The sequence below is a fragment of the Polyodon spathula genome, chromosome 4 (assembly GCF_017654505.1).
Source record: "Polyodon spathula isolate WHYD16114869_AA chromosome 4, ASM1765450v1, whole genome shotgun sequence".
Classification (NCBI taxonomy): Eukaryota; Metazoa; Chordata; class Actinopteri; order Acipenseriformes; family Polyodontidae; genus Polyodon; species Polyodon spathula.
In genome coordinates this window covers 53,438,423-53,462,971 of record NC_054537.1, presented here as the reverse complement: position 1 = coordinate 53,462,971, position 24,549 = coordinate 53,438,423, and the positions used below count along the sequence as shown (strand labels likewise).

At 39.5% G+C, this 24,549-nt stretch overlaps 1 protein-coding gene across 1 annotated transcript in view; it reads right to left on the bottom strand.

Annotated features, from left to right (window-relative positions):
- Positions 1 to 24,549, bottom strand: part of ulk4 (unc-51 like kinase 4) — a 235,374-nt gene that overhangs the window by 48,344 nt on the left and 162,481 nt on the right. Inside the window, exons 33-34 of the mRNA XM_041248083.1 lie at positions 10,152 to 10,318; positions 6,996 to 7,094 (exon numbers count right to left, since the gene is read on the bottom strand). Of these exons, the coding sequence (XP_041104017.1) occupies positions 6,996 to 7,094; positions 10,152 to 10,318 (266 nt within the window). The remainder of the gene's footprint in view (positions 1 to 6,995; positions 7,095 to 10,151; positions 10,319 to 24,549) is intronic.

The window sequence follows — 24,549 nt, the reverse complement described above, 5'->3', positions numbered from 1 at the left end:
GTTTGCGAGTGTATGGTGTGTGTGCGTGCATATGGTGGACAGGGGGGCAGGACCCTCCCCCGAGGCTATATGGGGGGTGGGGACACTAACCTCTGGGGGGAACGCGCGCAGACTTGATCTTGAGTGGTTGCAGTGAGACTGAGGGACAGAGAGAGAAGCTGAAAGACTGGGCCTTAGCTGTTAAGTAGGCAGTGAAAGCACCCCAAAAGCAAGTCTGAGAAGTAGAGAAGAGACAGAGCAAGAGTGCATATGAGAGAAAGACGATAGCAGTGAGTGAGGGAGAGTGAGACAATGACCGTTAAGTGAGGGAATAGGCAGCATTTGCTATTTTGGCGTGAACCCCAGCCCCAAACAGGGATTCGCTGTGTGCTATCAGTGCTGAATAAACTGGTCAAATTTAGAATCCTACAAGGTCTCCCAAGTTCTGCTTGCTCAAACCTGACAGTTACAATATGTGAACCCCAGCTCAATATAATTTTCTTTATATTTGCTCACATTCTTCACTGGCTGTCGTAGATGCAGGATTTTTCAAAAATGATCCATAGTATTACACAATGTAGTTCGCCAAAACTGAAACTCACCCACAAAAAAGCTGGTCTTTGTAAAATGGTCAGTTAGTTTATTATGTTTTCATATGAGATGAACTCTTCTTTGCTTCACTGATTGACTCCTCTCTTTTATGGTTACAAGAATAATTGGTGAGAAATGTCAAGGAAAGGACCATATAATTATCATACCCAATTCTAAAGAGACTCACCATTCACTCTTCACATTTTAGTGCACAACCTCCAAAAGCGGCGGTATACCTATAACTAAGACACTTCTGGTTATCTAACGATACAGGCAGGACCCACAGATATGAAGGAAGGAGAAGACAGCAGAAAGTACCAATTAATAGTAATATAGGGAGGACATTATATTTTTGTAAGTTGATGTGCATAAAGGTAATTAAAAAAATAATAATAATAATAAAAAAAATAGTAGAATCTACCAAATCCTTTGCAATCCCCTTCAGACATCCCCGTGACCCCCAGTTTGAGAACCCCTGGACTAGAGTATCCTTTAGCCTTTATGATTTCATTCAGATCAGACAAACACTTTTTAACCAAATTTGTGAATGTCTCAATTGTGTTTAAGTGGTCACATTGATTGGCACTTTATTAAGCCTTACTTGACCTATTGGGGAAATTAAAGTATTCCAGGGAACAAATGTTTTGTAATCAAGATATTGAATGAGAAGCTATCCGAATATTATCCATAAAACACAATGGAAATTTCATTGCCTTGTACTGAATCATAAATGCACTTTTATCCACCTAATCAAGCAGTAACCTGGAACCCTAGAGTTATTATTCTTTGCCATTTCTAAACATGTCCCCTTCTTGTTGTTCCCCTGCTGTGCATCAGCACTTGCTGCTCTGATTAAAAATCCTCCCAGACTTATTTCGAATAATAGTAAAAGCAAAGAATCGAATTCCATTCTGAGTGCAGTTGATTACCACCGGGGATTATCTGATCTTTTCTATAGCAGCATCTTTCCAGCTTACTGCATCTCTTTTGTCAGCCCTACTCCAGCTGAAAAGAAAGAGATCAATATGCTCTTAGATAATACCAGAGCTTATTTTTTTTTTGTTCAATACCATCTCCATTGTAAAAAGAAGATATAAGATGATGGTGGCTCTGGAAGTTCTGTTGATCTGTTTTTTAGTCCTACAAGACTCCACAGGCTTCATGTACACACTTTTTTAAAATGGTGCAGGGTGTTGTAACAGGTGTGGGAGGCACTTCTGGTCTTTTAGGTTGTTCTATACTGTTTTTTCAAGACCGTCCTCTTAATACTGATGCATCAGTAGGCTTGAAATCAGTTCAATGTTGCAGTTGTCCTCAACTGGTTATATATCTTCCCCACTACTGTTATCAGTATGAAAGTTAAAAAAAAAAAAAGAGAGAGATCACTATAATCTATATCCACCATCTGTACAGTGATAAATGCTACTGTGACATATAGAGAGATAGACAGGTTCAACCATATATGCCCATATATCCTGATATATAAAACCAACCTAGACTGAATATGAACCAGCAAACTAGAGGTAAAATGCTTCCAATCCAATCACTATCACAAAGCAACTCAGTCCCCACAATCCTAAAATATTCCTGAAATATTAAAATGCAACACTTATGTGAGACTATTTATATTATTCAGCAATACTTGACACAATGTACACCCCTCCCCTCAATCCTATCTGAACAGCCAATTTATAAATGTGAGCATTTTACCCACAGGCTTGCTGCACTGCTTCCTGCATTGAAGCAAAGCATTAGGGCCTGTGCATTTCAGTATAGAATGGAAATTGTTAGACTCAAAAAGGATTTGAAACAAAATGTGAAAATTGGAAAGACTAGAATAATTACAAAAAAGCATTGACTGAAGCGCGCACAGGCTAGCTTGCCACAGTTGTTTATGTACACGTAATTGATGCTGCTTGCGATACTCATACACAGAAGTATTGGATGATAATGCACTTTTTTTGTTATTGATTACTGGCTGTAAATTATCACGATAATCCAGGGTTTTCAATTACTTCCAGTATGTGGCATTTACAAGGTAGTAGGGGGGGTTAAGGGTTAAGCATGTGCTAGACTAGCAGTGGTCTGCTTGTAGTGTCTGACAAAGTACTCCATTAGTGCAGTGAAGGAGCTTTAACATCCACATATAAATCAACAATAGTTTAAATATTGTCTTTTAGAGATTATCCTTTGTATTTCATTTATTTTCTTATGTGACTGAAGCTATTAAGTTGGGTAACTTGGCAACATATTAGTATTTATTTAGCTGCAGGTTTTATCCAGGCATCATTTTAATAGTAAATAAAAGCATCCATTTATAAATTGTTGATTATTATTATTTTTTTTTTGTTTCAGTCTCAAATAACTCAAGATATTTAAATACATATTACCATATAAGATATTTGTAATGTTGGATTTATACATCAAATGGGGAATAAAGGTTTAGGGTATTACTTGAATACGAACGGAAAGAAACAGCTAGGTTTATACGTAGGGGTCTATCTAAATAGCGATTTTATGGAAATAGGAAAATAGAGGGGTCACCAGAAAATGCACCTCTTTTAGGGGCCAATGCATACCGGACAACTACGGAAAGAAAAAAAAAAAGAAACCTTGTTTAAATGAACTACTGCACAACGTCGTCCTGTGTGCATTGCACTTGGCAAAAAAAAAAAAAAAAAAAAAAAATGTCCTTAGACAAATAAGATTTACAAAAAAATACTCCAAAGAGGGTTACGTTCTTGTTTACTGTTCAAATGACAACAATGTTTTAATCAGCCTATCAGTGCGTCTGTATTGGCTTTCCTGTGACCTAGTTGTACAGAAGGGGATGGGACAAAGTCAGTGCTTCATTATTTTGATTTAGGTTGCTAAAATCTAGTTTTCAGCATTGGAGGTAAAATACCAGAAATGGATGGCAAAGCAAAAAAAGCAAAGTATATTTCGGCTGATGATCATGGCAAGATATTTCCCAAAGAAACTGTGCATGCAGATGGAGGTAATTGTTTTGCACATCTTGTAATGTGTCTTTGGAGAAAATATGATTGATCACTATTTAGCTTATGAATCACACATTAAACGAAAGGCTACTACAGAGGCTGCTGAACAGAATGTAAAATAAACAGCTTTCAGAAAACAAACTAAAAAGTCAGCGCAGACAAAAAGTATTCCTGTCGGGTGTATCCTAGTTAAATCAGTACTACAGGTAAGATCTAGCATAGCCACCTAGTTTCAAACCACCCCCTGCTTACTTTTTAATCGCAGTTGGAATTTTAGACCTGAATAAGCACGTTTTCTTTGTTTTGACTTGTTACTAATAAAATACATTTTTGGATGGGACACATAACATAAAAACGAATGTGCTGCATATATTGCTTTTATTCAAGTATGTCAGATGCCCTTGGATAAATGAGTTTTGGGACTCTTTTAATCGATTTCCACCTCTGTATAACTTGGCAAAGCTTTGCCTTACACTTCCAACCAATTCAGTGGATGCAGAACGTGTAGTCTCGATGTATGTAAGTCCACACCAGACAGAGAATGTCGGCGTAAACTGCTGGGAGATGTTGCATGCTTGCCTTTAACAAATGACAGCATTCTGTTTTAGTAAGGAAGCAAGTGCCACTATTTTTAGGCTTTCATAGTGCACTGAAATATTGTCTACATACGTTTATTTAATGTTTAAACAGGTCAGCGAAATCCTAATTTTATTCCATAACGTACCCACTAAAAATACGTAATTTACAGCGATTTAAGTTGACCCTTATTAATACTGTGGCGACATGGGGTCTCCCCCTCTTTCTTTCTTTAAAAAAAGCTGGATAAAGGGACAGATGCAGGATTACAGGTGGAAATGGATTGTCCGCTTTTTATTCTCTCTCTACAGTCTCTATGGGCCGAGACCACGCCAAAACAACATAATCCTCTTATCTCTCTCTCTTGTTACTATTGCTTTGGTCTCTCTATAGAGTTTAAAAGCTTACAATGAAATACCTATAGTGTACTTACATTGAAATCATGTATTATACAGTCAGCATTAGGCTTGGACAATTCTATTACTCCTCTTTCCTATCTCACTCACTGTCTCTCTTTCAATTCGTCTATGCATTTTCTTTTAGGTTCGCTCTCACTCTCATTCTGTCTCAGTATTACTTGCTCACAACTCTCTGGTGACGTTGCTCCCGTTCTTATACCGCCCCGTGGCAATTGACCCTTCCCCAACTGGCTCTCCTCCAATCACTGCCACTTCAGGCTGTACACCCACACGCGGTCCCCCACATTGAAGTGGCGGCCCTGGGCCTGGAGATTTAGCCCTGTTTCTGGCCTGTAGATTCTTGTGGGCAAAGGTGTGCGTGGTCTCCAGGCAGTCTTGGAGTCTCTGGGCGTACTCCGGCTCAGCAGGCGCATCTAGCGCATCTGGTGGCCAGCCGTAGGTGATCTCTGAGGGGGTGCGGAGCTCTCGCCTCAGCAAGGCGGGCATGCAGGCGGTGGATTCCTGCACAACTGACCGGCAACCAAGCAAGACCGGGGATAAGTGCTCATCCCTAGTTGTTCTGGTCCCTGGCTGTGGTGAGCACCAGTTGAACCATTCAACAAGCCTGTCGCTCTTGGGGTGGAGAGGGGTGGTGCGGGTCTTCCAAACGCCCAGCCGGCTGCACAGCTCTTGGAACACCCTGGACTCGAAATTCTGTCCCTGGTCACCCCGAAGTGCCCAATGCCTGGACCCCGTGATGCTGGCCTATCACCTCTTCAGTCAGGCTCTGGGGGACCACTACCTGCCATCGATCCTCCCATAGCCGGCTCCATCCAACTCCTCTGCAGCAACCCATCTCGGACGATAAGCCAGGGCCACTGAGCCCACAGCCCCTTCACTGTCTGCAACATCGGGGCAACCTCCTCTCAACTGTGTCTCCCCCTCTCTTCTAACCACTGGAGCACAGCCCTCTGGGTCCTCTTCCTGACAGGCCCTCTAGTCCCATGACTCCATTGGCAGCAGCCCCCGACAGACAGCTCCCTCCGAGCTCCGGCAGCGCTGCCTCTCTCTCATCCCGCGGTTGCAGTACTGACAGCCCCCCTGAGCGCAGGGCTGACGAAACAGAGCATCGGCGTTCTGGTGTCTCTCTCCGGCTCAAGGCTACATGGTGTACTGGAAGGCCTGCAGCTGTTCAACCCACCGGGCCACCTGACCCTCAGGTTCTTGGAAGGACATCAGCCACTGCAGCTCTGCATGGCAGGTGTGGATGGTAAAAGGCAGTCCACACAAGTAGTGTTGGAAGTGACACACAGACTCCACGACGGCCAACAGCTCCCTCAGGGTCTCGCAGTAATTGTGCTCCGCCCTGTTGAACGTCCAGCTGAGGTACACCACTATCTCCTATCTCGGCCCTCTCCCTCACTGACTCTCTCTCGCTCTCAATTAGTCTACGCAGCTTCTTTAGGTTCACTCTCACTCTTGTTCTGTCTCTACTACTCGGTCACAACTCTCTCTCCTCCGTTGACGTCTCTACCGTTCTAATACTGCCCAGTGGCATGTCACCCTCCCCCCCAACCTGCTCTCCTCCAATCACTGCAGCACATCACCCTCACTGCCTGCCACTCCTCCACAAACACCCCTCACTCACACCTCCCCCCTTGCTTACCTAACCTAACTCTGGCATGGTCCCTTTGGTCCAGAACTACAATTCTTTATTGGGTACGTGCTCACAACACACACGTCACGTTTCTCTAACACTGCATTATTATCAGTAATCGTTTTTCAATGCAATAAAATAAATCTGGGGAGGGGGGGGGGGGGCAGTGCTCAGTTTTGTTTTGAATTAAATTATTAATGTTAGCATATTTATGTTTAATACTTATTATCCCCAATGAGTAGGAGCAAGTACTCACCAGCTCATTAACCTTCATTCATGTTCTGTAGCTCCATTGCTGGAGTAACAGGTAAGGATACACCTCACTGATGTTTTGTACATTAGTTATTCAGTACATATTTAATTGACACAATACAGACCTATTGCTTTGGCATAATACCCTGCTCCAATAGGGTTGCTACATACAACAATTTGGCAGTGGATTTTAATACAACAACTTTTACGAAATAGACAAATCAAATGATCGAATTTTGCATGTGAGCGACATTTAATGTGTGATTTTATAGTATTCACACATTGTCAAATGGTTTCTGTTAACAGAGAAAAAAAAAAGAAAATCATCTGACTGCGTCAAAGTTTAGAACTACCTTCAAATTTCTAACTAGCAAACAAATCTTTGAACCTATGAACACAGCCCTAGAATAAACCAAGTTGTTGTTAGTTTACTCTAGCATGATCTGTAATAAATTAAGGAAACCTTTCAAGCAGAGTGATATAAAATGAGCAGTTTCAACTCCTGTAGCATTCCATTAGACTTCTAAACAAGGCAGTTCTTACCAGCTGAATAAGCAGGCTAATTAAGTCTGTCAGGGGTTTATTGATAAGCAGAAGGTCTTCTGCGGTCTGGGTGTCCCCTCCTGCATCCGATTTCTGAGCCTAATGAGAGCAGAAGAAATGAAAAAGATCTTGTTGAGCACTTGAGATACAAATGGATAGCAGCAGGAGGTATGAAATGTCAGTCGAAGATGGTTTAGAATGGGTTTCTTCCACGTTCAGACAGTGACCTATAATAAGAAGCTAATTGTTAATCAGGTGCCATTCCCAACATTGACACAGTTCAACAATATATTTACATGATCAAATTACTAACCTGCAGGATTGCCCCTTCAAGTTATTCAATAATTAGAGAATATTAAGTCTGTTTTAGGGGAACTATTATTATTTTTTAAAATGTGAAAAATATAGAATTTTTAAAAATATTAAAAAAAACAACCTTATTTTTAGCTACATTGAGTCAAATGTCAATCAGTTTTTTACCCCAAATGTGGGGTGGGGGTGGGGGGGGGGGGGGGGGTCTCGCTTAATTTTTACTGTATGAAATTATTGTTTTTGGTTACTTTCCAAAATTCTTGGCCACTGTTTTTTCTGTCACAATATGCAAGTACTCGACAGTACTTGCACACTTCAATTGTACCTTCTGTCTGCTGTCTTTCACAATGAAATCCTTCTGGTCACGGCCATATGCTTCTGGGGTTTCTGTGTGTTTTGCCATTTTTTTAACATTGACACAACTTTCAATTAAGTTCAAAATTGTACGAGCGTGTAAATATTCCATATGATGGAAATTAACTTTAAATCTCACGAGCAAGAACAATCCTTCGCTTCTAGTAATTGTAATCTCCTTTTAAATCTTGACCGCATGTTACAAGGGACTTTTTCAGCCTGAAAAAAGAAACAAGGACCAGGGGTCACAAATGGAGTTTAGACAAAGGGGCACTCAGAACAGAAAATAGGAGGCACTTTTTTACACAGAGAATTGTGAGGGTCTGGAATCAACTCCCCAGTAATGTTGTTGAAGCTGACACCCTGTGATCCTTCTAGAAGCTGCTTTATGAGATTTTGGTATCAATAAGCTACTAACAACCAAACGAGCAAGATGGGCCGAATGGCCTCCTCTCGTTTGTAAACTTTCTTATGTTCTTATGTTCTTATGTTCTTACAATCCTCCAATAGAAATATATGAATGTGCTTCCACTCAGTAGTTAGGCTGGGTTTAAAGTATTCAGATCGAAGCAATGATAGATACAAGTCAGGAAGGAGGGACATTGCCCAACTGCACTGATAAAGTTATTTATTTTGAATAAGTTACTAAAATTTGATTTATTTTTAAGGGGGAAAGGGATAAAGTCAATGAACTGAGTAACCATTTCCAGTGTTTTTTCTGGTGTTTATTGGCTATGCACCATGATTTCACTTTTTTTTTTGCATCTGTGGTATTTTATCATTTTTTATCAGTTACAACCTACAATCAGAAGCCCTAATTGTAATATATAATGAAGAATGTTTACTCTATACAGCTATGGCCAAAGGTTTTGCATCACCCTATAGAATTAACAACCTTTGCTTCATAAAGTCGAATGAAACCTACTGAATAATGTTACTTTAACTTACTGAATTACATACTGCTTTGTAGTTTTCCATATACTTGATGAAAAACTGAGAAATGAACAACTGTGACATTTAAAATATAACATAAAATACTGTACAATTATTATGACTTTCAGTACTTTTGTGATATCATTTTGTAGATCCTTTGATTACATGATGTTAAATAAAGCATCTAAAATATGTTCATATACTTTTATTTTTATTAATGTCTCAATCCTAAAATCCTAGGTGAAGCAAAACTTTTGGCCATAGCTGTACAGTTGGCAAAACGCTATCATTTATTTAGCTCTCAACTGCTCACAATGATATCAGTACCTCCAATGGAACTACTGTTCTCTCGACTAAAAAAAAACAGTTTTTTAAATACACAGAATCAAAAGTTTGACAACTTTTTACACTAATAACTTTGACGTCGGTTTCAAAGCTCTTTTCAAAATGGTCACTCTAGTGCATTAATAATGTAAGGATTATTGTCCAGACTTTGTCAAACAGGTAACACAGCAATAACAATCCATGATGTGGTACGGAACAGAAGCCAAAGAACTTGTTATATTGTGTTTTTTTTTTTTCCTGTATTGATTTAGAGGACAGCGCTCAAACTCCAGTTCACTAGGAGAGGCCATTTTGAAAAGAGATTTGAAACAGACTTTAAAGTTATAAGTGTAAAAAGTTGTCAGGATGTTAACAATGAAAAGAGAAATGGCAGGTGTGTTATTTAAACAGTTGTAGCAACACGTGGGAACGTGTAACACTGTTTTTCTCGGAACCCACTGCTTACTCTAAGGCATTTTTTCAATTTCCAAAAAGAAACTGAACAGTATAGCTGTAAAATACAAAAATTACTGACAGGCATTATCTATAGAAATGTGCACTTATTGTGTTATAGAAAACTTTAAAAAACACAGGTGGGGTTGATTCCTTTGAAGCCTATCTTTGTCTGCACACCTGCACTAGCCCAGATTATACAAAGACGAGGAACAGTGGGTACTGTAATCATGCGTGAGGCACATGAACACATGCATTAATAAAAATAAATTACGGTAATGCTCACAATACCTGAACATCCTTGTTTCTTGCTAAACTAACTGCAATCAATGCATTGTTTACCTGAATCACGATATCTCAGTAAACCAGAATATTCAAACATTAAACAGCAATATTTAATATAAAGTGTATGCAGTACTGGACACAGCTATATGCAACATGTAGTGGAGTTTTATTTCAAAGTCAAATAAGTTATTTTTATATGCCCTTAATATGTGCACTCGACTTACTCAGGGGACATACCATGCAAGGCAAACAGGCACGTTCCTTCTACTACAGCACGGTGAAAAGGGGGATAATATTTTTATTTCAGCAAATAATGTTTTTGTTACACAGTAAAAGCTACAGACTTGCCATGTAGAAAACAGGATGTAATGTAACAACATTATTAACCATGCAAAAACTATATTTAAAAAAAACTAAACAAATAGGACACTACACCTTTAAATAAACTGCCGCCATGTACCCTTAGATAATGAAAATTACGAATGAATGCATTACCTGTAGAGCCAGACGCACTACAGTGGAAGTGTGCCTCAGCATACTCTGTAAAATGTCAAGTAATGCAAGCAGAGGAGTGCCGCCATTCGTCATACTGCGTTTATCTTCGCTTTCCAAGAGGAGAGCGGTTGTTTCAATGAACACATTGCTGATGTGGTCAACCAGTCCTGCCAAAAAACAAGACAATAAATAACATTGGTAACATTTTTGTGACATTTGTACTTTATATAACCTATGCTTACTTTTTATACTTAATTTTTACTGAATGGCAGGGATGTAAAAATGTGGTCATTTTAGTGTTGTCGGCCAACAACACCCTTTGGCTCATGCAGCATAATTAGGTCGGCAATATAAATGAAACACACACACAGACATAAGAAAGTAACATTATCATAACCCTGGTTCCCTGAAATAGAAATGTAATCATTACCGTATGGGTACTTACCTCCTAAAGACCCTGAAACCTGAATTAGACATATCAAACCTGTTTGCAGAGCCTGTGATGCAGCCATGGCCACCCGAGGGCATAAAAGTACTGTGCTCACAGATCTCTGCTTCATTTTTCTTTCAAGCCAGCGACCTTGAATGGTTGCATTTTTATTTCAGGGAATCAGGGTTATGATAAGGACCAAAAATTCACTTTCAAATACAAAATGTAACCATTACCGTATGGGTGAGTGTACCAAGTCTGTCGCAAGGGCAATATTGCAGAACGACTGGAATGCTACAAGGCTAAGCTGAGAGGTGTCAATAATCCCATTGGACAGACCAAGATGGCTCAAATGCAACCATTCAGCTGCCATATCCAGAGCTACAGGCTCGATGGGTCAGTATGCCATAAGGTCCCCCGTGCCTGACTGAGCTGGTCATGGCACTTCGGCAGACTCCACAGCTGGATGTTCAGGCACTGCATCAGGGTTTAAAACCTGGGCTAATAAGGGGCTACTAGGAGGACCTTTCCCAGACACAGCGGGAACAAGGCAACCAGCAGAAAGGTATATAAGAGTTGCCTCGGCCACTGGCGTGCCAAGGCATCTACTGCCAGCAAGTTCCCACCTCCTATTATGGAGAACCAGACAGGACAATGGGTTGATTCCTGGGAGGGAAAGGGCTCTATTTCTGTTCTCCCAAGCCTCTCCCAAATGAGGCTCACCACCTCAGGGGTTCGCCTCCATGCTGAGGAGCTGGCACCCTCCTTGAGAGGAGGTCCGCTGTCCAGTTTATCACCCCAGGCAGATGTATTGCCCACAGTGAGAGGAGGTTCTCGTGTGCCCAGAGTAAAAACTTGTCGGCCATGTGATGGAGATGTACGACCTGAGGACACAATGTTGGTTGATGCAAGCCATCACTGGTGTGCTGTTTGTATGTGTCTCCCTCGAACCTTCTGCAAAAATGCTGCAAGGCTATGTAAACTGCCTGCAACCTCAAAACATTGATGTGGAGACCATGCCAAGGTGTGGTTCCCCGCCCAGGCTGGATACGTCCGTGGTGACGATAGGCAGTCGCAGTTATTAGTTATACTATTGTTTAGTGAAGAAGGGTCTTGTTACAAAATTGTAAACAAAGGAGAAGATAAGTCATGAAAGAATACATACTTAGTTTCCAGACTTAGCTTATCCTTTGTTTACAATTTTGTTTTGCTTCCCTGGGCTAAAATATAACTAACATATTGCATACTGTATGTACTCCCTGCTGCTGGGGTACCACTGCTGTATGCACAGCTACATTGTGTAAAATTGCAACACTACAGCTTTAACATCACTGATAATTACTTCTCCCTTTTTACTCATAACCATTTTAATAACGAAGTGTAGGGAAGCATGAACAAAATAGAGTTAGCCATGGTAAAACATTTTAATGCACAGTATAAGCTTGGGAAAACAGCAAACTGTCAAAGCATACTTTTTCAATTCTCTAAGCCAAAGCAGTGCTAGTGAAACATCTCAAACACAGATGAAATACAGACAAGCATATAAAAGAAGGTCAGATATGTGACATGAAGTGATATAGTATCTTATTTTTATATAGTACTCTGACCAAACTGTCTCTAAAACACTTAGGAGTACAGAAAGTGTACAAACATCAGGCAACAATGAGCTACTTTATCTCCCTGTCCAGGTTCTTGCAAGTAAAATGGCCTAAAGCAGTGTTGTACAGCTCTATGGTACATAATTAGCATTTACTCAGAACTTTTATCTTGCTCATAAATTAAAACATTTAAATACCTTTAAAGTCCTCAAGCCCTTTCATTTTATCTCTGCTGCACCTATGTAATCTTAAAAAGTTTCTTTGGTGCAATAATCATTAACATAGAAATGTAGTACTACAAGGGTCAACTGAATCCAGTAGTGGTCTAGCTGCCGACTGCCACAAATTTGATTAATTAACTAAGCCCTTGGTCTAATGTCACGTTTAAAATGCTCCTACCTCATGTTAGTTATTTGCTCCAATATGTCATTTATTTCTTGGTTGCTGGCAATCATGGTAGTCACATAAAACATTAAAAATGTAATCAAATTTGTTCAGTAATATAAATTAGGTTATTTTTTGCCTCCAAAGACTGCATTTTGAACGTCAAAATAATCCTTCCAAATACAAAAATTACGGTAATCTCAAATTAATCTTTAAATGTTTTGGGTATCTACCTTCATCAAACTTATGCATATGTCAACTGAACTGATTTTTCTTCTGATACTGTATACAATTTTAAGTGAACACTTTTGAATACAAATTGACTTGGGCTACCTGTGTGTTGGTAGATTTTGATTCCACTGCAAAAAAACATGTTACTATTTTGTCTGAGCTAAACTTGTAAGGGGTACATCAGAACTACATGAAACATAAAACATAAACTATCCCACCTTGCTGTTCCGAATGTATTTGGTCATTGTATAATAATCCGTATGCGTCCAAACATTTGCATAATGCCACACTGCCAATGTCCAAAATCATTCTTCTGGAGCAGCACTTCTGAGCCAAAAAACTTGGCTTCCACATGTTCTATCAGATGTACCGGCGCATGCACAATGAAGCATTGTGTAAGCTATATTACCTGGAAACACACTAGTCTGTGTGACAATTAATCTAATTTTCCATTGGAATGTATTTTCTTTTGGAAGTAAGTCTTTGAGGATGATCCGCTCCTAAAAAAAATAAAATATTGCTTTTTTTATCCTTCGTATTTGGTTTTCATTTGCATTTCCTGACACAACACATGCACAATCTACACACCGTTGAGTGGGAAAGTCTAAATCGGCCACAAATTCCATCTCCCCATCGGTTTCTGAACAATCTGATGTTGAAATATTGTCTGGCATTATATCGGCTGTTCCCTGTGTACAGTCACACTGTGTTGCTGAGGAAAATTAGAATTGAATGCAACATTAATCATAATAATACAACATGTGAAGGAAACATGTACAGTGTGAAAGATGTCTACTACACGAAACAAAAGCAGTTACAAGTTCCTTCCTTATGGAAAATTAGATGGACCATGTTTGTCACAGACTAGTGTGTTTCCACAAGGAGGTAATATCGCTTACACAACGCTTCATTGTGCATGCGCTGATACGTTTCAGAGATGGTACATGCAGAAGTCGTGTTTTTTGGCTCAGAAGAGATGATCGAGAACAGTGATTTTGGACATAGCAGTGTGGCATTATAGAGATTTTTGGGTGCATACAGATTATTATACAATGACCAAATACATTCGGAACAGCAAGGTGGGATAGTTTATGTTTTATTTTTCACGTAGTGCTGACATGTACTTTAACCCTTTGCTGCCAACGTGCTTTAATTTCGTAACTTTTATTATGATGACGAAGCATGATATATCTCAACCGTCCAATCAACTATCTTCTTTTTCTTTTTCGTTGGGCCGTAACCATGGTTACGGTGAATATCCCTGTGTGATTGGTTTAAGGTTGCGGTAGGTGTGGCTTTTTTTTGAGTTTCACTTTTGACTCTGCCATTTTCTGGCTTCAATGGAAATTTGTATTGGCACTCACCTGTTTGAAATTTCTATATCTCCCATTCTACAAGTACAAAATTGCTGATTTATATAACTCATCTGAAAGCTAATAACTTTTTTTATTTTTTCATGTTATTATTAAAAATTAACTTGCATATGCTTTTTAAAAAATTACTTCCGGAATGTTTTTCGCCCCGGTGTGTGTCTGTGCGTATGCGTGCAGCAGCAGGTCACATCAGATGCCGACTGAGACAAACAACTAATTACTGAAAAGACATCTAATATAGCCCTCTTATAAATGTTTTACTGTTAATTTTAATTATATATGTTTTTTTATTTTATTTTGTGTCCTGTTTTGAAAATATTTCTCTGGATGGAGGCGAAAGTAAATATTACATCTGACTGATCTCTAGCTAGCTAACTTAGTATATTTGCCATGTCAGTGTTTATTATTAGTGTACTTCGTTTCTGTGTGTGTAAACGATGGATAAGTATGTTGCTGTCGTCATTACTTTTATTATTATTTAGCTGTGTATTATTGGTAGTTTTTTTTTTTTAACCTATACGGTATTCGCAAGTTTCTTCTTTAAAATAAAGTAAATTTTTCTAGCATTTTTCTAAATTGTTTGGAATAATGAATGTGCACATTTGTGAAATATTATTATTAATATGTCATATTTCAATATTTTCTGGAGGTGTTGCTTATAAGATAAAATCTATAAAACAAAACAGATACTCAATACCTTTCTGCTGATATATTGGGTTTTAATTTGTGATTCATGGTTATTAAACTACAAGCGTTAAGATAGAAAGTTGTTGGATACATGCACAATTTAAGTCAGCATAGGGTTAAAGCAACAGCGGCCCCATTCTACAACAGTGATTACAATCTTATTATATAATATAATAAACAATACATAATGACCCTGGTTTCCCATTTTAATTGCCTCAATGTCAATTTGAATAATTTTGTAATCATTCTACACAAGAATGCCTTTGTTATGTTGCTAGTTTCCTCACCTGTCACATCAAAAGCTCCAATTACCTCCTTTGAATTCAACAATGGGGTTTTAAAACACATTTCCATCAGCTATTGAACAGGGCAGAATAACAATTAGTCATTCTTATTAAAAAGAAAAAATATATATCTTATAAATAGTAACAGAGGGTTTGAGTTGCTCATCATTGTGGTTTCAGAAGACTGTAAAAAATGCTTTGTTAGTTATTTTATTGGAATAAAAAAAATCATCTAAACCAAACAGCACCAACAAAAATCTCCAATGACACTGGTAATCTTCAGCTCAAAACTGCATTTTTATCTTGCTCATCTTTTTATAATATGCAACTCACTGTACCACACAAAGTGTTTGCAATCTGTGAGACTTTTAATCTGTGCTTGTGATCACTGTGCTGCCCAAGGATCTGGAATAAACCTGCACAGATGTACAACATGTGCAGAGGAAATTAGCTCTCCAGAATATTTTCAGATAGCAGTAAACAGCAGCACTGGCTCAAGCCAGCAGGGTTATAAATTGATCCAAAGTATTCATCTTGCCACACATTATTATAGAAATCATTTTTATGCTTGCCAACCCCTTCTCTCAGCTGACAAACCTTAGGTCCTCCATCTTAGAAACAATTTTTTGGAAGCCTGTAGATCTGTGCAAATAACAGTTTCAACATTTTATAATCCCATTAGTGCAGCTCTGAAAATATTTCTATGTGATTATACGATTTTACGCTGAGGGGATAGGAGTTCATTCAGTTACTGCAAGGCTAAGAAGCATACTTAGGTATCCTTGGGTGTGTTTACAATACGCCAAAATTGGTCACCAATCACAACCAAAAAACAATAGCTTTCTGGTGTAAACACTAAGACAATTCTGTATGTTTATCATCCTTGCCCCACCTAAGAACTGTGCATAGTTTCCATAGTTCTCCATGTGCCTGTATGGTATATTTGTGTTAAGACAATCGCTTATTATTTTACCATCTTGTCAGAGAACTCAATGTATGGGATTACCTCAATATATAAAAGTTATTTCTACCTCTGATCTTAAGGGGAACTGGATCACTGAGCATAGTGCTGCTGAAACAAGTCTGTCAGTTCCGTATACATGATCCCCATCTAAACCAACAGTACAGAATACAAATGAACCCCTTAATATGTCTATTTGCCCACCACTACTTAAACATTAATAATATTTTAAAATGAACAAAAACCTCTGTACTATTTAAACTGCTTCTCTCAGTGTTGTGTTTTTTTCCCCCTTGCAACAGTTTTTCAAATTAATATAAAGGCATGTTAACAGACTTATGTGAAAACTGTTAAATATTATGGCATAATTCTTGGTATTGCTTGAAAATCATGGCAAAACAAATAAAAAAAACTACTTTAATCTGGTTCATTAACATACAGTTACTTTACTGCAGTCAAAATATTAAAACCTCGTGAAGTGTGCATCTTAAATGCAGTCTTACTTTTGGTAAGTGTCACTGTGCCTCTTTCTATACAACTAAGATAGCGGATAACGTTAGGTATATAGAAATATATATATATATATATATATATATATATATAGTTATATCCCTGAAATAGAAATGTAACCATTACCATATGGGTGTTTACCTTCGAAAGACCCAAAATTTGATCGTCGAGCTTGGGGAGCCTCCCGAGGACATAAAAGCACTGCAGTCACAGACCTCATCGTCATTTTTCCTTCAAGCCTACTGCAATCATGGAGGCAGCGACCTTGACGGTTAATGGTTACATTTCTATTTCAGGGAATAAGTGCTATGATAAGAACCGACACTTTCAAGTAAGAAATGTAACCATAACCATATAGGTGAGTGTACCAAAGCCGCCGCAAGGACAATATTGCAGAGCGACTGGAATGCTACAAGGCAAGCTGAGAGACTGCCATGTGTATTACTATACAGAACTCCAGTAACAAGTAGCTAGGGCAAAAAAATTGAGGGAGAAACTCACCTCTACGCCTGTGGTGCAAGGGACAACTGGGAAGCCTAGTAAAGCAGCGGTTCCCAAAATGTGGGTCGTGATTGATGGATGGGGTCGTGAGAAGCTACCTCGGTATCTCTTCTTTCGACACTGCAAGAGCATCAACTTCCAACAATGAGTCTACTGATTTTAAGATGAATGTAAACATGATGAGGCCAAGACACATGCTTGCAGATATGATGACGCTTTCCTTGAGTAGGGCTTCACCAGTGTATTTGTGAAAAACAAAGAAAAGTCAAAATGCCTAATATGTCACAAGGTGTTATCTAGTGAAAGCATGAAGCCAAATAAATTGCAGCAACACTTGGACCATCTTCACAAGGAATATGTGGGAAAACCTAAATAATTTTTCCAGCACAGAAAAGAGGGACTTTCTCATTAACAAGTGCAATTCACAGAAGCCAAGAAGCCTCAGACATTTGGGGAGACTTTAATTATAGCTGCTGCAGTCGATATGGTGAGAATAATATGTGGGGAAACGGAGGTGAACAAACTCAGAGCCATGCCTCTCTCCAACAACACTGTGAAGCGAAGGATTGAGGCAGCTACTCAGGAAAACATGCTGGTGGAACGTCTGAAAAACACAGATGCTTTTGAACTTCAAGTTGATTTGAGCACTGAGGGGGCGTGATGCACATTTCTTAGCACATTTCTGTTCTGTCTCCCTCTTCCAGGACACAAGACTGCACAATTAATATTCAATGTGCTACATGGCTACATAAAGGACAACAATATCCTATTTGATCGCATGGTGGGTTGTTGCACAGATGGGGCACCGTCTGTGGCTGGCCACAAATCAGGGCTGCGTGCCTGAGTGAAGACAGTTGATCTGTCTGCTGTGTGGACTCATTGCATGATCCACAGAGATCAACAGGCAGCTAAAGATTTAAGCACAAGTGAAGTCTTGCAGGAGGCCACATCCATTGTGAGCTACATCAAGCCTCACCCTCCTCCTCTGTTTGCAAAACTGTGTGAAGACATGGGGTCCGATCACAACATGTTGCTGTTGCACACTAAAGTTTGTTGGCTCTCAAGAGGATCGGTACTAGAATGACTTTTTTTTAATTGCAGGAAGACCTGCCTGCCTATGAGATGGACTGCAAAAAAACTGAATTTGTTGATTTTCTCTGTGATCAAAATAAGACATGCATTCTTGCACATGCAATAGATATATTTGCACAACTGCATGAACTGATTGCAGGTTTGCATGGAAAGAACACCAACACCTTTCAGCTGAGTGATCAAATCACAGCATTCGTAAAAAAAACATGGCTTTCTGGAAGAATTATCTATTGAAAAACTATGAATCCTTCCCACAGCTTTGCAAGTTCCTGGCTGATAATGAAATTATTCATCTCCCCACACAGGTCATGGCAGAGCATCACAAGTCAGCTGGAGACATGGTTTGTGTCCTTTTCCTCTCTACTTAGACATGACAAAATGTGATTGGGTGTAAAACCCCTTTCAGCGTACGTCTGATGCTACGGATTTGGCAGCAGCTGAAATCGAACAGCGAATTGACATTTACTGTGACCAACTCTTACAAGGAACATATGCCCGACTTTCTTGCATGGAGTTCTGGTTCAGTGTCAACAGTGAATATCCTGCACTCTCAACATGCGCCTCAAACTGATAGTGCCATTTGCCAGTTCTTAATTGTGTGAAGCTGGATTCTCCGCACTTGTGTGCACCAAGTCTCAGTAATGAACCGCCGTGGATGTAGCATCAGAAATTAGATGTGCAGTTTCAACCACACGGCCGGATTCTGAGAAGCTGCGTCACAACATGTAAGCCCATGTCACATTAGACTTGGTGAGTACATTAAATAATGTGTTGGTTGCTTTGTTGCTTTGTTTGCTTTCTGGGGTCACATACATTTTTTAAGTCTCAGAATGGGGTTGTGCAGGAAAAAAGTTTGGGAACCTCTGTAGTGAAGGTATGGGGAGTAGCTCACTCTAGATGTCTGCTCGGGCCTAAATTTAAAACCTGATCCTAACATACGCTATTGAAACTAAATACCATCAGTGTAGAGTATTCCTGGTTTCTATTTAAAACGTAAATAAATAAAGAAAAAAAATCACTCAATTAATCACATCTAATTTACTTCCTTTCCTAATAATCCAACACTGCATGACTTGAAAGAAGACAATAATAGGCTTCTTCAAAACTTTGTTACCATAAATAGCCACACAGAAGATGCTCTTGCAAATTCACATACTCATTTTGGACATCTCTAAATTAACATTCTGCAACATATTACACCACGACTATGGCTTCTAAAACAGCTACAGGATGAATACATCACTTTTCAGTGTGCTGCTGCAGGGATGAATTTCCTGTCTTTTTGCTGTCATATTTCAGTACTATTCGGCAACATTTTCATTGTACAAAGCCACATGCACTTTTATTATCACTGAATACAACAATGTCGTAATTTTTCCAAAGAGTGAATTCAGATTGTACCATTTCCAGCAACGAAACGTTCCACTGCTAGTTTTTTTTTTCTTTTTTACTCCATCAGCCTATATACAGATGAATCCGTTTAATATCATGAGTGCCGGCATAATTTGTGATTCGTGACAGTGGGTCATGATGTAAACCGAGTTTCATGTTTGCCTATGTTTGCACATTAAGAGTGCAAGAAAAAAGAACGCACAGCGAATTAAAGAGCAGTGTTTTCATACTGTACCTTTAGTCATTCTTTACATTTAAACAAATGCATATCGTTTACTACCGGACAAATACATTTCGTATCATTAACATTTTCGTGTCAAATTGTTGACTGATGATAGCTGTCAATTAGGCATTGCACTTGGTGTTTTTTTTGTTTACATTTGTATGACTGACTGTTAAAATTTGGCGACGTTGGTGTTTTGTAACTGAACTCTATCCTGTTAAGACCGCCCACGCAGCATTTGACAGGCTGCACAAAATGTCAGTTTCTCAGCTGAGATGATTACTGGTTGTTAGTTGCGTTGGAAAATGAAATCCTATGGTTAGTATAGCCCAGCCATGGAGGATTTGGCAGGCCCCACAAAACAAATTAGCGGGTTTGTGAGAAGTTATTAAAGGAGGTAATTTCTCAAAGAAACTATGGTGCATGGCGAGTTGTTTTTCAAAAATCATGAAGCAGGAAGAGAGTTTTAGGAAGCACTTGGATATAGAGAAAGAAAAAAAATACTCGAAAAATTCAAAACGCCATAACCCACTCACTGATAACACACTGACCCGACCCAAGCACGAACTATAATATACAAACTACACCTGACCGAACCTTAACCTGACACTTATTGTCGGGTTTCATCAGGCTTGGGTTGGGTAGCAAGGCTCTAGCACACACACTGCATTACAAAAGTCTTTGACAGATGCACCCTGGACTACGCCCCACAGCAGACAAGAAATGGGCAGAGCGTATGGCACTCTCTGTCAGACTGGAGGAGACGGATGGAAAGTTCAATTCCACAGACTGGCAGACATAGAATGCCGAGATCGTCTTCGGGAAAAAAGGCACGATTGGTACCAAGCGTAACTATTTAAACTCAGCTGAACACATGGGCTCATATGGAGGCTTCATGAGTACATTAAGCACCACGTTTAACCTCCAGCGAGGAACAATGTCCTTCATAGGTGGCTGAAGCTGCCGAGCCCCTTTCAAAAATTGCTCCACTAGGAGGTGATCTCCTAGGGAAACGAGTCGATTTTGACATGTCAAGCCAAAATGGCAGCCAGATAGACCTTTAACATGGATTTCTCCTCGTCAAAAACGTCCTGCAAAAATTGCAGTATAACTGCCATGGGACAGGTCATGGGGTCAAAACCCTGAGGCAGACTGCACGTCTGAAAGACGCCCCACTGGGAATGCGTGGACGCTGCTCTGGCATTTTGCAAGGTATCAATGGCCCTATTGGACAGACCCAGGTGGCTTAAATGCAGCTGTTCAGGTGACAGACACAGAGTTGCAGGCTCAATGGGTCGGGATGCCATCAGGTCCCCTGTGCCTGACTGAGCAGGTTGCGGCGCTTAGGCAGTCTCCGAGACTGGCCGCTCAGGAGCTGTATCAGGGCTGAAAAAAGTCTCCTGGGCCAATAAGTAGGGAGCTACCTAATTCACAATTTCAAGAAAAATGAGGGGTCACCACGAAATTCACCTTTTATGGGGCTAATGCATACCAGACTAGTATGGAGAGAAAATAAAAGAAATCCAATTTAAATGAAATACTGCACAGTGTAAGCGACGCAAACTAAGTATCTTAATTCTGTAGATAGGCTTTTTTTATCCCTTCGTCGTCATGTGTGCATTGCACTTAGGCAAAAAAACATCCTTAGACAAATGCAATTTTTTTTAACAATACTTCAAAGCGGTTAACTTTCTTGTTTACTGTTCACATGATGATGTTTAAATCAGCCTTTTCTGTGACTTGTACTGTACAGTAAAAGGTGGGACAAAGTCAGTGTTGCACTGTTATGTTGATTTAGGTTGCTAAAATGTAGTTTTCAGCTGGAGGAATAATACCAAAAATGGATGACAAAGCATAAAAAGCAAAGAATATTTTGGCTGAGGATAGTGTCAAAAAATTTCCCAAAGAAATTTTACATGCGGATGAAGATAAATTATTTTGCACGCCTTATAATTTGACTTTGGAGAAAGTATTTTCGATCGCTATTTAGCTTCAGAATCACATGTTAAACGAAGAAGGGTGTTAAACGGAAAGTAAAACAAACAACAGCTTTCAGAAAACAAACTTGAAAGTCAGCTCAGACAAAAGTATTCCTGTCAGTTGTATCCAAGTTAAAGGGCATATAAGGACCTTTTTATTTTATTGTGTTACATTCTGACCACTTTTTAAAAAACTTTTAAATTGCATTCCCTGCCTCAAGATGGCTTCCCATGTACCCGCATGGAACTCTCACAACTACATTTCCCATCATCCTCCTGCTCACATATGTAACTGAGATGGATTTACCATGAACATGAGGATGATGGGAAATGTAGTTCTGAGAGGTCATTGCGGGTATAAAGGAAGCAGGCAATGCTAAAAGCTAAAAAAAAAAATAATAATAATAATAATAATAAAACAATACACACACCTTACGTAAACAGTTGTAGCAACAAATGGGAACATGTAATACAATAAAATAAAAAGGTCCTTATGTGCTCTTTAACATCGATAACAACCTGCTGCTTACTTTTTAACCCTTAGCGGTCCATTTATTCAGCGCTTCTCAGGCGCGTCAGGTCCAATTTATTTTTCCCCGTTCGCTGTATTTTTCACATACCTCTTTATAGACATGCATACTGATAAATCCTCTCCTGATCACTTGTTTTATCACCAAACTCCTCAGTAATGCAATCCAAGTCATTATTACTATAACAACTCAAAAAGCTCTGCAAATAAATGTCAGTGATATTCTTCGAGCGCTGGATGCGGAAGCAGCTATCTCCTTTGTGTCAGTCTTATCTCTGTGGTGTAGCCACTAGCTCTGCTGCTCAGATACAACCCTTTTATGGCTTCATTTGGCTCTTATCGGTCTCACTCTAGCATTGAAATGTTTTCTCAGATTTTTCCTGAGAAAAAACGACTAGAGACCTGTGCTTTACGTCTTTTTGATGATATCGGACTGGAAAGGGAAAATTGTAAATGTCGGACCTGGTCCGACATAGGAACGCAAAGGGTTAAATGCAGTTAGAATTTTTGATCCGAATTAGGCACTTTTTTTTCTTTTGACTCTGTAGTAATAAAATAAATTACTGGATGAGACAAACAACATAACAACGAACGTGCTGCATACAGTCACTATAGAAAGTCTATACCCCCTTGAACTTTTTTCACTTTTAGTTGTGTCAGTGCCTCAGAGTTTTATGCATTTAAAAGAGGATTTTTTTCCACTTATCTACACACCATACTCCACACTGTAAAGGGGGAAAAGGTTTTTATGGAGAAATAAAATTTAATATTAAAAATACAAAACTGAAAGATCATAATTGGATAAGTCTCCACCCCCCTGAGTTAATACTTGGTGGAAGTACCTTTGGCAGCAATTACAGCTGTGAGCTCTGACTGGGAAACTCAAGGACATTTACTTTTTTTTTTCCTTAGCCACTGCAGTGTAGCTTTGGCTGTGTGCTTTGGGTCGTTGTCATGCTGAAAGGTGAACTTCCATCCCAGTTTCAGTTTTCTTGCAGAGGGCGGCAGGTTTTCCTCAAGGACTTCTCTACTTTGCTCCATTCATTTTCCGTTCTATCCTGACAAGTACCCCAGTACCTGCCGATGAGAAACATCCCCATAACATGATGCTGCCACCACCATGCTTCACAGTAGGGATGGTGATCTTTGGGTGATGCACTGTGTTAGGTTTGTGCCAAACATAACAATTTGCATTTAGGCCAAAATGTTCCATTTCAGTTTCTTTTTGCCACATGGCTACAGAATCTCCTGAGTGTTTTCTGTATACTTCAAACGGTGAGCTTTCTTGAGTAATGGCTTCTTTCTTGCCACCCTACCATACAGGCCAGATTTGTGGAGTGCTTGGGATATTGTTGTCACATGCACATTTTGACCAGTCTTGGTCATAAAAGCCTGTAGCTCTTCCAAAGTTGCCATTGGTCTCTTGGTAGCCTCTCTGATCAGTCTCCTTTATGCTTGGTCATCCAGTTTGGAGGGATGGCCTGATCTAGACAGGGTCTTGGTGATGCCATACACCTTCCACTTCTTAATAATTGTCTTGACTGTGCTCCAAGGGATATTCAAGGCCTTTGATATATTTTTTATACCCATCCCTTGATCTGTGCTTTCAACAACTTTGTCCTGGAGTTCTTTTGAAAGTGCCTTGGTGCTCATGGTTGAGTCTTTGCTTTGAAATTCACTACCCAGCAGAGGGAACCTACAGTAACTTTATTCTGAACTCATGTGAATCATTACAATTTAACACAGGTGGAGGCCACTTAATTTTGTGTGTGATTTTGAAGACAATTGGTTACATCTGAGCTAATTTAGGATTGTTATTACAAAGGGGGTGGACACTTATCCAACCAAGCTATTTCAGTTTTTATTTTTAATAGAATATTTTTTTTCACTTGGAAGTTGTGGGGTAGGATGTGTAGATAAACGAAAACAAACAAACAAAAAAAAACTATTTTAATGCATTTTAATTCCAGGCTATAAGGCAACAAAAGCTGAACATTCTGAAAGGGGGTGTACACTTTCTATAGGCACAGGGGGTGCAGGTAGAGATGGGCGCTCATGCAGCAGCTCTGCAAGCACCAATCCCCGATGGGAAACAGCTACCCAGAGTTTCTTTAGCTGTTCGGAGTCTGCTGATCTTTTGGACTGATGACTCTTCCTCTTCCTTGGAGAAGGAGGGGAGGCAGAGGAGGATGAGTAAGACTGTGACGATGGCTTTGTATATGAG